This window comes from Rhododendron vialii, chromosome 6a, assembly GCF_030253575.1.
Source record: "Rhododendron vialii isolate Sample 1 chromosome 6a, ASM3025357v1".
Taxonomy (NCBI): Eukaryota; Viridiplantae; Streptophyta; class Magnoliopsida; order Ericales; family Ericaceae; genus Rhododendron; species Rhododendron vialii.
The window spans coordinates 8503150-8517076 of record NC_080562.1 but is presented as its reverse complement, the minus strand read 5'-3'; the positions used below and the strand labels follow the sequence as shown (position 1 = coordinate 8517076).

General features: G+C 39.4%; 2 protein-coding genes across 4 annotated transcripts; both read left to right on the top strand.

The window, feature by feature from the left end:
- Positions 1-351: 351 nt before the first annotated feature.
- On the top strand, positions 352-5398 carry LOC131330212 (squalene monooxygenase SE1-like). The gene is made up of 8 exons (XM_058363702.1): positions 352-797; positions 2415-2526; positions 2730-2904; positions 3003-3171; positions 3288-3506; positions 3638-3913; positions 4712-4990; positions 5089-5398. Exons 1-8 carry the CDS (start codon positions 546-548, stop codon positions 5191-5193), a joined length of 1587 nt encoding a protein of 528 aa, XP_058219685.1. The 5' UTR covers positions 352-545; the 3' UTR covers positions 5194-5398.
- A 1154-nt stretch (positions 5399-6552) lies between these two features.
- LOC131330231 (uncharacterized) lies at positions 6553-13915 on the top strand. 3 transcript variants are annotated; one of them, XM_058363739.1, is made up of 5 exons: positions 6554-6909; positions 9598-9793; positions 9895-9981; positions 11804-11861; positions 11931-12246. In XM_058363739.1, the coding sequence occupies exons 1-4, from the start codon at positions 6692-6694 to the stop codon at positions 11852-11854; spliced, it is 552 nt and encodes a 183-aa protein (XP_058219722.1). In that variant the 5' UTR covers positions 6554-6691; the 3' UTR covers positions 11855-11861; positions 11931-12246. The 3 variants fall into 3 exon arrangements, with proteins under 3 accessions (XP_058219721.1, XP_058219722.1, XP_058219720.1); XM_058363738.1 differs by lacking the exon at positions 11931-12246 and having other exon boundaries at positions 6553-6909; positions 11804-11889; XM_058363737.1 differs by lacking the exons at positions 11804-11861; positions 11931-12246 and adding an exon at positions 13407-13915 and having other exon boundaries at positions 6559-6909.
- The last annotated feature ends 12 nt before the right edge of the window (positions 13916-13927 follow it).

The window sequence follows — 13927 nt, the reverse complement described above, 5'->3', positions numbered from 1 at the left end:
CCACTAAAAGACAAAAAAATAAATAAAATCAAAACAGGCATTTTTATTTCTTAAAAAAATTAATTCATTTTTTTTTCTTTCCTTTCTCTGTCAAGATAAATGAAAATTGCCGAGCAAAAAAAAGATAAATGAAAATTTCAAATATATAGGTAAAGAAACATAAAAAATTAGTACAAATTAAAGGTAAAAGAAGTAAAGCAATTCAAATTCAACCAAGAATTAGCCAATTAGGCTAGCCTGGTCACAGTCACAATTGTTGATTTAGTATTTTTTATTTTTTTAATCATGTCACTATTGTTGATAGCTCGTACAACTCCGCCTATAAAAGGCCCATGTCCTTGAATCTTTCATGGTCACCCGTCTTCTGAAAGGAGTAATTAACTTTCCAACGACGAAAGTGTATAGCCACCGAGGAGAGAGAGAGAGTGAAAACGAACGAACATTTAGAGAGAGAGAGAGAGGGAGCGTAGTCGGCCTCGCCGTGGTCGAACGTCGTCGTGTAGGTCTTACTTTGGATAGTTCGACAGGCATTCTCTATAGCGAAAATGGCGGAACAATACTACTACGCGCTAGGCTCCGTACTGGCCATCGTGATGGCGACGGGGCTGTTGTACAATTTACTCCGGAAGCGGAACGGCCGGGGAGAAGGCAACGCCGCGGCCGCCGCTAACGCTACCACGACGACGACGACGACTGAAATTAGCGGAGTATACAGATCTAAGAAGGACGACGACGTCGACGTCATCATCGTCGGCGCCGGCGTCGCAGGTGCCGCTCTCGCTCACACCCTCGGCAAGGTGCGTATTGTTTTCGTTCCTTCGTTTGCATTAATTTCGCGGTGATCTATTTCGCATTTGTGTATAAATGCATAACTTAAATTTATATTATTTCTGCTTAGATAAGTTTTTTTAACGGTTAATCGATATAGGATTCCGGTTTGAAATTTGAAATTTTGGAGTTGGTGAGGTTCAGATGTCCGGAGATAATAGTTGGAACAATTTAGTCTCGAAGAAGTATTTAGGTGAGATTAAAAAAAAAAGAAGTACTATTAAGGTGAGTTTAGCTAGGGTAAATTTTTTCTTAAATATCGTCGGGTGAAGTTTTTTTGTTGTTGGGAAAGGGCAATTTTATAAAGGGACCAAGCCCAAAAGATAGCCTTGGAAGAGATTCACAACACAGTCAACACTACAGCCAAAACATTGGCTACCAACCTAACAAAACAAACATCTAAACCATACAAAAGAATTAATAGTTAAAAGAATTAATCATTCGGCTTGACAAGAGAAATCAGAAAAGCTTAAGAATATGTAGCGAGGTTGAAAATGTTAAGATGATAGGAATTTGAAAGACAATAATGACAATTGTTTCGAAATTATACGTTTTTGGTGATTGTTAACTTCTTAGATTCGTTTCGTGAAGACATTTATAACTAGTATGAAGAACTTAATACAAATTCAACAAAAAGTCGAAAAAGACAAACAAATCTGAATTAAATTTCAACATTGTGATACCATTTGCAAACGTAAATATGCAAACACATACAAAGCTGTATATGTGTTCGAATCAAATACATTACTATTTATTGACTTGTTGGTGTGCGATGCGATATTACGTAATTAGATTTGTATAATCGAGCTTTTGACTTCTGCCCAAACTCAGACCCTTAACCTCACCGAAGAAACCTTGGGCCAAGCCTACAAGCACTTGAGCTATGCAGTAGTAGTTCGTTAGTTAAGATTTAGCCGGAAGATTCTAGCTAGTATGCAGTTTAATTTATTACTATATCCTACACTAATCGTTGTAAATTAATGCTTCCACGTGTCACCTGTCATTTGTCAAATTTTTAAATCTGTTTTTTAAGTGTTTCAGTTAGCACCTGATTTTTATATGACTAAAATGGTTTTTTTTCCCCCGGGTTAATGGATCATTTTATAAGCAAGCAACAGAATACTATTGGGTAGGTGTGAGCATAAATCAGATTAGTTCGATTTCAGGGTGGATCAGGAACCAAAATAATTTGTACGGATTGGAGATTTTGTGAACCTAAAAAATTCATATGAAACTAAAACCAGACCAATTCAAACCATTGGATTGCAGTGCGTTTCGATTCTGGTTTTGAACTGTGGTCTTTTCAAGTTGAGATATCATATTCACAAATCTTGAAACATTCAAAACTCCTTAGAATAATCAATCCAAGAGTAACTTAATTTATCTCCGTTAAAATCACCAAAAATCACTAAATTTAATAACCGCCATCCAAGAGTCGGTGGAAAAAGACATAGAACTCCTCAGTTTTTTGATTGTCTGGATTGTGGAATTAGATTATTATGTCTGATGTTGGTTATCGATGATTTTCTTACTATCAAATTGCAGATTAATCTAACTGCAAGCTGACTTTGTTCTTTGAATTGCAGGACGGGCGTCGTGTTCATGTGATTGAAAGAGACTTGACTGAGCCTGATCGGATTGTTGGAGAGCTGCTACAGCCCGGCGGCTATCTCAAATTAATTGAGTTGGGATTGCAAGGTAAGGGTAACACACGTATACAAAGTCAAACCACATGAGTTTGAACACTAGTGCTTTGTTACTAGTTTTTCAACTAGCCGTGTTTGATGGTTGACTACTATTTTCAACCCAACAAATCTATTTTACTCTTGTGACATACATAAGTCCTTCTTTATGTCGTATGCGTGGGTTGGTTAATAAAACATGTGATTTGTTTACCACAGACTGCGTGGAGGATATTGACGCTCAGCGGGTGTTTGGGTATGCTCTTTTCAAAGATGGAAGGAACACTCGACTCTCGTATCCTTTGGAAAAGTTCCACTCAGATGTGTCGGGAAGGAGCTTCCACAATGGCCGCTTCATTCAAAAAATGCGAGAGAAAGCTGCAACCCTTCCCAAGTATGTCTTCTCTCCTATTGCAAATTTGACATTTTCCCTTTTAAGTACTTGACTCCATGTTAATTGGTCACTAAACCTTGTTTCTCCGTTTTATGCAGTGTTCGATTGGAGCAAGGAACAGTGACATCTCTGCTTGAAGAAAAGGGCACCATTAAAGGTGTTCAATACAAGAGCAAGAATGGTGAAGAAGTATCAGCATATGCACCTTTGACCATTGTGTGCGATGGCTGTTTTTCAAACTTGCGCAAATCTCTTTGCAAACCTAAGGTGCGCATGGCTTCTCTTTGCTTTTCTTGTCATCTTTTTGCCTGTCACATGCTTGGATCGACCAAGATGTCTCATTGCTTGAGCCTAAACCCTTGATTTCATATTATTCATTTTAGGTGGACGTGCCGTCTTGTTTTGTTGGTTTGATACTGGAGAACTGCGAACTCCCATACGTAAATCATGGGCATGTCATTTTAGCAGACCCATCTCCCATCTTGTTTTACAAAATCAGTAGCACAGAGATTCGCTGTCTTGTTGATGTACCCGGTCAAAAGGTCCCTTCTATTTCAAATGGTGAAATGGCCAAGTACTTGAAGACTATGGTTGCTCCCCAGGTATATACCTTATTCACATCCTTCGTTTCATCTAACGCCTTGTTGTATATGATCATTTTTGCGGAAATACACAAAAAGAAATTTATCCTGTTTATCACATTGGACTCATGAAAAACTTCTATTATGTGCAGATTCCTCTGCAGTTGCAAGATAGCTTTATTGCCGCTATTGATAGAGGAAACATAAGGACAATGCCGAACAGAAGCATGCCGGCTGCTCCTCATCCTACTCCTGGAGCCTTGTTGATGGGTGATGCGTTCAACATGCGCCACCCTTTAACTGGTGGAGGAATGACTGTGGCACTATCTGATATTGTTGTGCTACGTGATCGTCTTAGACCACTGCTTGACCTGAATGATGCACCTACTCTTTGCAGATATCTTGAATCCTTCTACACCTTGCGTAAGGTGAGTTGCATACTTAATATATACACGTAGAGCATTGGATGTCCCGGCAGTTTCTGTCTTTGTAGACTGTGCACATTCTGTACTCTGTTGACTGGCAAACATCTTCGGAAAAGAAATAACGCTAAGTGGTGCTATTTGACCTGTAGGCTGTGTTTGATCATTGATTGGTATGCGGAAAGGAAAAGATAGGAAATTGATACAAAAGAAACTGAATTTATTCATTATTGGTTTCGTTGTCATTTTCAACTTGTTCGGTTAATTCCTGTGTCTCCGAGCAGTCTGAGCTGTTGGGCAACAAATGAAACACACACAACACACTGGCAAGAAGAAGAATCAAGCAAGCACAAAAAGAACAAGAATGCTACACACACAACACCAAACACAACCTCTCACATACATGTGGGCCCCACACACAGTAGTGTGTGTGGGGCCCACATGTATGTGAGATGTTGTGTTTGGATTGTTGTGTGTGTATCATTATTGCAAAAAGAAAGTTGGACACAAAAAGATTTCACCATGTCCACAACTCACACTTGATTCACTTTGTTCTTGAATGAGGACCTGAGGACCAAGAGTAACAATGAGGCATCTAGGTTTTGCCCTAACATATGCGGTTAGGATTTTATGTAAGAATGAATATTATTGCAATAACTTCAGCATGTACTAATCAAACTTCACAAACCCAACACCAGAGATCTTAATTTTGATTGGTAACTGAAAATTCAATTCCGCATTTAATCTAAACTATTTCCCTATCGACTTCCAAGCTAATTTGTTTCGCATTGTTCTTGTTTGCAGCCTGTAGCATCCACAATAAACACATTGGCTGGTGCCCTGTACAAGGTTTTTTGTGCTTCACCTGATGAAGCACTCAAGGAAATGCGGCAGGCATGCTTTGATTATTTGAGCCTCGGCGGTGTTTGTTCCCAAGGACCAGTTTCTCTACTCTCGGGCCTCAACCCTCGCCCATTGAGCTTGGTTGTCCATTTCTTTGCTGTGGCCATATACGGCGTCGGTCGCTTGTTATTACCTTTTCCCTCTCCCAAACGGGTGTGGATTGGAGCCAAATTGATTTCGGTGGGTATTTTCGCTCTCTTTTTTTGGAACTGAATCCTAGTTTTGCTGATTTTCTTTGACAATCTGTCTTAACACATTATGATTTTTGCCTATCACAGGGTGCATCAGGAATCATCTTACCCATCATCAAGGCAGAAGGAGTGCGACAGATGTTTTTCCCTGCTACTGTTCCTGCTTATTACAGAGCTCCTCCTGTGCTTTAAGGTTGCGAAAGCTGAATGATGAAGGAAAATCAAACACCGTAACTGTACAAAATTTGGGGTCGTTCAAAATTCAGTGACTAACGTTGATCGCATTGTCGAACAGTTGGAATATTTCATTCACATTTTTTTTTTGGTTTGAGGCGTTCATTTTAATGTGTGTGAACATCTCTCATGAATAAAATTGCATATATTGCCTTCTCTTCTACCCCATGCACGTGAGTTGGGTGTCTGCATCTGTTGACCAGAAATGAATCAAAATGGACCAGAAACAGGGAAAAGAAGAGAAACTCAGAATACATTCAATGGACCGATTCGCCCGAATGATCTGTTTTGCATCAACTTTTCTTCTGTTTTTTCCTTTTATTAATATCATCATAACATCCAAGTTCTGGTGTTTGGCAACTAACCAAAAAACGAAAACAAAAAACCACGATTCAAAGCCATAAACAAAGGAGAGCAAAAAATTTTCCGATCAAATTGATTTTTAATATGATTGGTCTTCAAGTCAAACTCTATGGAGTGAACGATTGAAAAATATTTCTAAACTTGGGCCGACGCTCATTTCACGGGCACAACAACCAGTTGTGCGCAGGGGAACATTTGGGAAATTATTTTATCCAGCAAGATAGGTGAAATTGATGGAACAAAAGGGAAACAGAAGAGGGAGGGAGGAGAGTCAATTACTGTTCACGAGTGGTTAATGGTTATTGATGTTCCAAACCAATCACAACGCATTATGCTATTTTGTTTCTTTCATTTTTTATAGGCAAAAAGAAATTTTATTAATCTCCGAAAAAATATAAAAATTAAAAGAAATAAGGGCAACATAAACGTAGTTGGAGTAGCACGTGCCTTTCTTCAAGCTCAAATCGCAAAGGCTATACATTCACCTTTAAACGAGTAATTACTCAGTAGTCCAGGACCAGGAGCATTGCCATGTGGTGTTCCGAACTACTTAACAATTACACATTTTATCTAGGGTCCATACACTTAGTTGTAAACCTAACAAGAGTGTGTGGTTGTGAAGTGATCTGGAACACCACGTAGCGATGCTTATGGACTATTGCATATTTCACCCTTTAAACACACCTCCGAATGCAATTGTATCTAAAACCGTTCAATATATGTGAAATCATGTGCATCGAATGGTGCCAGACGTAATTATCTATGAAGTTGTGTTTTACCTTTAGTAATATAATTAATCAAAATACTTTGCGCTTCCGCTCTCAATTTTCGCACTACGCTCGTGCTCTCTATCATTGCTTTCGCAAGTTTTAGTAGTTCGAAATATGTTTCGAATATGCTTTCACGCTCCAGCCTCCAGCTCACAAACACGCTTCCACGCTCCAGTTAACAAACACGCTCTCGACCAGCCAACGGTTTAGATCTGCAGACCAGAAAAACCATCAACCGTCAAACAAAAGTCCAAAAACCGTCAAAAAGAAGAGTGAGAAGAGTTTGACCGAAACCGAAACCCCCAAATTTGTAGCGCGCAGAGATGGAATTCAAATGCTCCGATGTTCACCTGTGGAAACAATCTCTCTCTTCCTACAAAACCCGCATTGAATCTCTCAACAAGCCCAACCTCGTCTCCCTCGACGAATTCTACACCAACGAACTCCCCCTTCTCCTCCGCCAGCGAAACCCTAACCCCTACATCACCACCTCCGACCTCTCCAAGCTCATGCAATGGAAGCTCACTCGAGGCAAATGGAGGTACATACAACACACACTCTATATGTATCTGTATACTAAGCCTTTTGCGCAGAATTATTGTTTCACTTATTCTTTTTTTTTTTGGTAAGTGAAAATTTTATACCAACAAACGGAGCCAAAAAGCTACACAAAGCAACAGGGGCATCCCCTGGAAACCTATACATCAAAAGCCCCAACAGCAGGCAAAAAGACCAACTCAAAACAGGAAAACAACATCCTATCAACAATTGTTAACAGCAAAAATTCTAGAGTTCAGGAGCCAAGCATCACAAAGACCTCGATTTTGGGCCGAGAACTTCACCGTTGCCCAAGAGTTAGCCTTAGCTCGAATTGAATTAAAGATGGTTAGAGAAACCGCAGCCACATCTCTGGACCTGCCTTGAAAAATTCTCAGGTTGCGCTCCCCCCAAATATAATAAATGGAGGCTGCCAAAGAGAGCTTATAGAGAGAATTCCGGAGCCCTTTTCCCTTTCTGTTCTGGACTGCCCACTCTAATTCCTGAGACAAGGGCAATATAGATCGAGTAATACCATTCCTAGATAGTATTTGTTGGCAAATTGAGGAAGAAAAATGGCAGTCAAAAAATAGGTGAGCGTGAGACTCCATGCCAGACGAACACATGACACACTGAGGAGACACCACCATACCCCAACTCACCAAACTATCTCGAGAAGGCAATCTCCCCAAAACAGTCAGCCACTCAATAAAGCTCCGCCTAGGAACTCCATTACCAAACCACACAATAGCATGCCAAGGTTGAATGGGATTTTGGTGCCTACATGCCTCCCAAGCAGATTTGGCAGAATATTTACCATCTGCAGTCAGAGTCCATATAACCGTGTCCCTAGCAGATAGAGATGGCAGAAACCCATCAGGAGTTTCCTTCATAATTTCCATAATAGCCCTGTTACGTTGCCTAGGCCACTTCCAAACACCCTCATCAATGATAGAAGAGACCTTGGCCTGTAATGCTCTTCCCCTGTGAGCCACCCCAGTCTCTCCAAATCTCTTGTATAAAACCCCAAAAGGATGCCAATAATCTGTCCATAAGAAAGTGTCTGTACCATTACCAATGACATACCTAATCCACTCTTGGCAAGTATCCCTCAGCTTCAACAATTTCCTAATCACCCAAGAAGCCTCACAAGGAATCTGAACCCCCCACAAACTTTGACCTCTCAAGATATAAACATGTACCCATTTAACCCATAACGTATCAGCTTTTTGACTGATGGCCCAGAGATGCTTCATGTTGACAGCTTTGTTCCACTCTTTAATGGATCTAAAACCTAAGCCTCCCTCATTCTTTGGGACACAAAGGTTGGCCCAGCTAACCTTAGCACCAGTGTGCTTTAAATCTGCTCCAGACCATAAGAAAGCACAAAGTAAACTCTCAATCTCCTTGATAATTTTCTGAGGCAAAATAAAGGTAGCGCTCCAATAACTCTGGATATTAAAGAGAACTGATTGAACTAGTTGGGCCCTTCCTCCATACGAAAGAAATTTCTGGGTCCAACTATGTATTTTCGCCAAAATCCGCTCTTTCAAGACAGCACAGTCAGATGAAGTTAATCTAGTACTTATTAAGGGAACCCCCAAATACTGTACTGGAAGTTGTCCCACAGGAATGCCCAATAACTGGGATAGCTCTGGCTTTGTTGTACTAGGGACACCAACAAAATAGATTGCACTTTTAAGCAAGTTTGGCTGCATTCCAGAAAACCCATTGTCCTTCAAGGTCCGTAAAATAATATGCAAGGATTTCTCATGAGCACTACTCAAGATAAAAAGATCATCTGCAAACACCACATGTGAAATTGCTTGAGCCTGGCATTTTGGATGGTACTTGAACTCGCCAGCTTCTATATTCCATTGGAGCAAGGAAGAGAAAGCTTCCATAACTAAGAGGAAAAGGTAAGGAGAGATAGGATCCCGTTGCCTAAGACCTCTAGCTCCTGAAAAGTACCCTTCAAGCCCTCCATTAATCATAATAGAGAATTTAGGAGTTGTAATACATTCCTTTACCCAACCCACATAAATAGCAGGAAACTCCATAGCTTTCATTGTGTCCAGCAAGAAATCCCAATCCACAGAATCATAGGCCTTCATAATATCAACTTTCATAAAACTCCATAGCTTTCATTGTTTCACTTATTCTTGTCCGTCTTTTGTGGATTTTTTTGTTAGATTCAAGTCAAATTTTTTGTATTAATAGTTCGTCTCGACGGAGAAGTCTGAAAAGTCAAAAAACAATACGAGGCAATGAAAAGTGCACTAACGACAAAAAGTTTAAAACAATTATTAAGGCACGTTCCCTTAACTAAAATAAGTACTTATTTGAAATTTTCAAATAAGTACTTATTTTTTGAATTAAAGGTGATGTATTGTGTGAGAATGATCTATTTCGTAAAGCAGAAATAGTACTTAAAAAATAAGAACCTTAGCAGAACAAGGCCTAAGTCTTTCCAATTTCAAACCATATTTTTATACTTTTTTTATCCCTCACGTCGAGGCAAATAATTGAAACCAAAAATTTTGACGAAAAACAAAATAAGGATCACTAAAAGTAAATAATAATGGTGGTACTTAAAACAAAATAATTTAGGCTAAATGCACGTATTTCTGTATAGCTGGAGTATTTGTATGTTTTGATTGTGGAATATGGATTGTGTGTTCTTGAATTTCAGGCCGCGGTTATTAGACTTTGTTTCGTCACTAGACGAAGCCGTAGTGAAATCTGCATCTCAGAAGTCATTTCAGTCTCTACCTGATATCTCAAAAGCTGTGTCGGAGCTGACTGTGTTGAAAGGTGTTGGTCCGGCCACTGCCTCTGCGGTACTGGCTGCTTATGCGCCTGATGTTGCACCATTCATGTCCGATGAGGTGAATTTGTAATTTTATTAATTTGTCTGAAATGATTTTTGGTGATGTGTTGTTCTGTTGATCAAAGATTAGTTCGATGGGAATGTGTTTTGGTGGAATAGGCTATGGTCTCAGCCCTTGGTAACTCGAAAGATTACACATTGAAGCAGTATCTCGTGTTCATGGATAAGTTACAGGCGAAAGCAAAGGTGAGGTTTTCTCTCTCTTTAATGATTCTCTTTCATTTGATGATTATGGGAACATATTTGATTACGGGCATTTCAAATGCTGTTAGCAATGCACCCCTTTCCTTTTTTTTTTGAGCGTAAAAGAGAGAATGGTGCTGTTCTATGACGGCACTCCTAAGTCCTAACTGCTTGCCTTACACTTTGGGGACACATGGTGACATCCCGGGAACATACGGGACACATATGGGACACACCACGTGCCGTGTCCAATAAATTTAAATATTCTTAAGCAGTGGACACACGGGGGACAAAGTGAGGACACCTATGTATTAACTTGGACATGCATAGAAACATGGCAGAGGTCAATCAGTCCATGCATTAACGCATAATATTGAAAGCTTATTTCGGGGTTTGATAATTGATAAGTCTCATTTAACTTGTCATATTTAAAAGGAAACAACAAGAATTGTAAAGACACGTTTTGGTTATTCAGGATGGAATATTCGTACAAATAACAACTAAATATCGATAGTAATGTGTTCTGTATGTATATCTTTTGCTGTGTCCCCTGGCGTGTGTGCATCCCTATTTATTTAGAATTGCCGTGTCCATGTTCCCTTCCGTATCCGTGCTTCTTAGGTGCTGTTTCATCTTATAGCACACAACTTAATTTCAGCTTTCTCTTTTTGGAACACCTGCTACTCAATTACTTGTCTAGCAGAGAGTAATGGAGACTATCATTGCTATTTCTTCATCCAGAAATGCTACTGGCACAGCAGCTGTGCACAGATCCCTTTTGTGTCCGTTTCGGGTCCCACAAAGATGATCGGAGTTGCTCATTTTGTTCAAAATACTTCGTTTAAGGTTAGGCTAAATTTGAAGCAAAGTTGGATGATTCGTAAACACCCTTTCCGATATCGGATTAAGGTGATTTTTTACAGGGACCTTAAACGAAGTATTTTGAACAAAATGAGCGGCTCCGATCATCTTTGCAGGACCGAAACGGGCACAAAAGGGATCTGTGCACAGCTACTGTGCCAGGAGCACCGTTCTTCTTCATCAGAAAGTCCACAGACTATACACGGACATATTGTGCACAGATTTTTCTGTGGGTCCCACCACGGGTCCCACACAAACGATCCAAGCCGTTCATTAAATGTAAAATAATTTTTCCAAGGTTTCCTCAAAAATCAATTCAATTCGATACCTATAGATGCTCAATCCAATCATCTAACTTTTCATTATCCTGAAATTTGAATGAAAAGTTCAATGATTAGATCAAGCATCTATAGGTATCGGATTGAGATGATTTTTCGCAGAGACTCTCTAAAAAATGTTTTACATTTAATGAACAGCTTGGATCGTTTGTGTGGGACCCGTGGTGGGCCCCACATAAAAATCTGTGCGTGTATAGTCTCTGTGTGTAGCAGAGTTATTTTGCCCTTCACATTAACATCTCAAAGCAGTTTTAGCTTTCCAAAGTTCTCTTATGATGTATGCTGGATTTATATTTCTCTTACGGTTGAGTCGACGTGCTAGCTATGCTTTGTAGTGTTTCTTTGAAGACATCTTTCACTTCTGTGTGGAGGTGATTTTTATGTGAGGATTGATGTCAAAATGTTGTAGTTTCACTATTTACGTGGTGCCTCTTTCGATGTCGCGAATAAATGACTGAGTTATCTCTCTCTCCAACAGTTAAGCTATTGGCTGTGATTCTGTGAAGTGAGTTGCACATAATACTTTAATTTGGCAAAGAGAAATTATGAAGTGAATTTTGTTAATCAAGTTACTATTCTGCCTTATGCCTTGAGCTTTTGATGAGTTGGTGTCGCTTGGTGGTTAGCAAGCCAAAAACTATAGTTGGATATCGCCTGCACTAATTGATTGGAGCTGAAACATTGGTCATGGAAATTAGAGCTGACTTCCAAAGCCACAATATGCTTAGAACTTTGGGTTTCTGTTTTCAAAAGTACATAGAATGGACCAAGTCAACGAGGAGACACAGTAGAAATTTTATGGATGTGTATGGTGAAGCATTCTGGTTTTCTTTCAAAGATCTTAGTTGTGCTTTTCAATGTTCTTATTCATGGTGTGGTGCACTTTTGCAATTAAGGAAGATCATGAAAGACGCCTGCCAAAACCGACCCCTGTTTCAATGCTTATTAAAAAAATAAATGTCGTCATTCGAGCAAAAGAAGTTCAGAAGGACAAGAGCATGATGTCTTCTTGCTAACGACTAATTGAGTGATCACATATTCACCATATGAAGGTGGATACCCACAAGTCAGGTATGTCAAACGTGAAATTAGTGTTGTTTGAATCTTTTCGAAAGTTGAAAGTGTCATGGAGTCAGTTGTGTTGTGTGGTATAGAAAATGAATGAGCCAAATGCATAACAAATCACCTTTGATCTTACTCCATTTTACGGCCTCAATTATGAATACTTTTAACTATTAGACTGTCTGAACAGATTTTTTTTTCTGGTAGGGGGCAAGTAGACTCAGTTAAGGTTCATTAAACTAATGCATCCCTGATCCTAAGACGAATACTCTTACCCAGAATTTATGTGAAAGAAGCATTGTGTGTTTATGTAATATTCATTAGAGAGGATTAAGTCAAAGATGGTTATCCTGTTGTTTTGTTATTTTAAAATTTTCCCTGTCAAGGAACATGCCCCTGGATGCGACCCATGACCACAATTATCTTTCAAAGTTACTTTCGCAGAGAGTGCAAGATAATTAGCTCAGTTCTTTTAGAAAACATAACGTAGGGGAGGAATATGCCTGTAAAATATTGGAGAAATAAAGATGGCAGTCGTAAACATTCAATCCAAAAACTATGCCCGCTAAGAAAAGAGCATCGTGTTTCCTGGCTAGTTAATTGGTCTGTGAGAATCAGACTTTTGTTGTATTCAAATTTAGAAGTCATTAAAGTTGAGCCAAGAGCGACAGTGCCCAACAAATGCAACTGCTGGGACAACCGTCAGGAGTTTGATAGGACTTTTTTTTTTTTTTACATATTTGGTACTCAATTAACATGATTTCAAACCACACTTGTGTGTTTCAATGAGATCTACAATACGGATGGAACCGATCATTGAATTAGGCCCGACAAGCGGCTGGAAAGCACCCAACTGCACAAGATGCAGTTTCTCGGCAAACTGCCGAGAATCCTTGTCCATTCAACTAATTCTGAGTTTTTGATGAGACTCAAGAAATGAAATTATTTGTGAATGATGGTGCAGTTATCTATTGCATTTTCATACGTCATTCAAAGTTTGAAAATTATGTGGTACAGATATGTAGCAATTCTTACCAAATTTATATGATTTCCACCAAGTATCTTACCCTTACACATGTGGATACGATAGTATTTTCTGAAGAACAGTCCCTACTCTCGTGGATTATGGCTGGTCTTTGACGCAACTGCTGGTAATACCACTTGTAGGAACTGAGTGCGGAAGGAGATACATTCACGCCATCAGATGTGGAAAGGGCTCTGTGGAGTTCTACAATAGGGGCCAAGTTGCCAGCACCATTAGCACAACGTGATCCCGAGGCTGAATCGACCAGAAACTCCAAAAGAAAGAGAAAACAATGACTCATTATATGGAGTTGGTGGCAGTTCTTCTCCATATTTTGCTTCTTGGTGAGTGGTAGGTTGCTTCTCTGCTTCCAAAACCATTAACCAACTTCTGTATAGCAGTCATTGCTGATTAAGACACAAATTGCTTCATTTTGGATACAAAATAACCAAAGCAGCAAATTTTGTCTGAATCAGCAATGATAACCAAGCACGCCCTACTTTCGTTTTTGTTTTGTTATTTCTTGTTAAGTTTCTAATCGTAGTTAACTGTTTGTGTGGCTTCTAACTCAACCTTGCATTGTACTCCTGTCATGTAGCATTTGACTATTGGCCCAATCAAACTAATGTAATCTGTTATATTGTTTCGGACCTTTCGGTGTATC

What these genes read in the sequence shown, in the direction of transcription:
- LOC131330212 (XM_058363702.1), top strand. Translation starts at nt 546, where the DNA reads ATGGCGGAACAATACTACTACGCGCTAGGCTCCGTACTGGCCATCGTG. An exon ending in AATCTCTTTGCAAACCTAAG is followed by an intron (nt 3,172 to 3,287) that starts GTGCGCATGGCT and finishes TATTCATTTTAG; the next exon opens with GTGGACGTGCCGTCTTGTTT. An exon ending in TTGGAGCCAAATTGATTTCG is followed by an intron (nt 4,991 to 5,088) that starts GTGGGTATTTTC and finishes TGCCTATCACAG; the next exon opens with GGTGCATCAGGAATCATCTT.
- LOC131330231 (XM_058363737.1), top strand. Translation starts at nt 6,692, where the DNA reads ATGGAATTCAAATGCTCCGATGTTCACCTGTGGAAACAATCTCTCTCT. An exon ending in CTCACTCGAGGCAAATGGAG is followed by an intron (nt 6,910 to 9,597) that starts GTACATACAACA and finishes CTTGAATTTCAG; the next exon opens with GCCGCGGTTATTAGACTTTG. An exon ending in AGTTACAGGCGAAAGCAAAG is followed by an intron (nt 9,982 to 13,406) that starts GTGAGGTTTTCT and finishes TACCACTTGTAG; the next exon opens with GAACTGAGTGCGGAAGGAGA.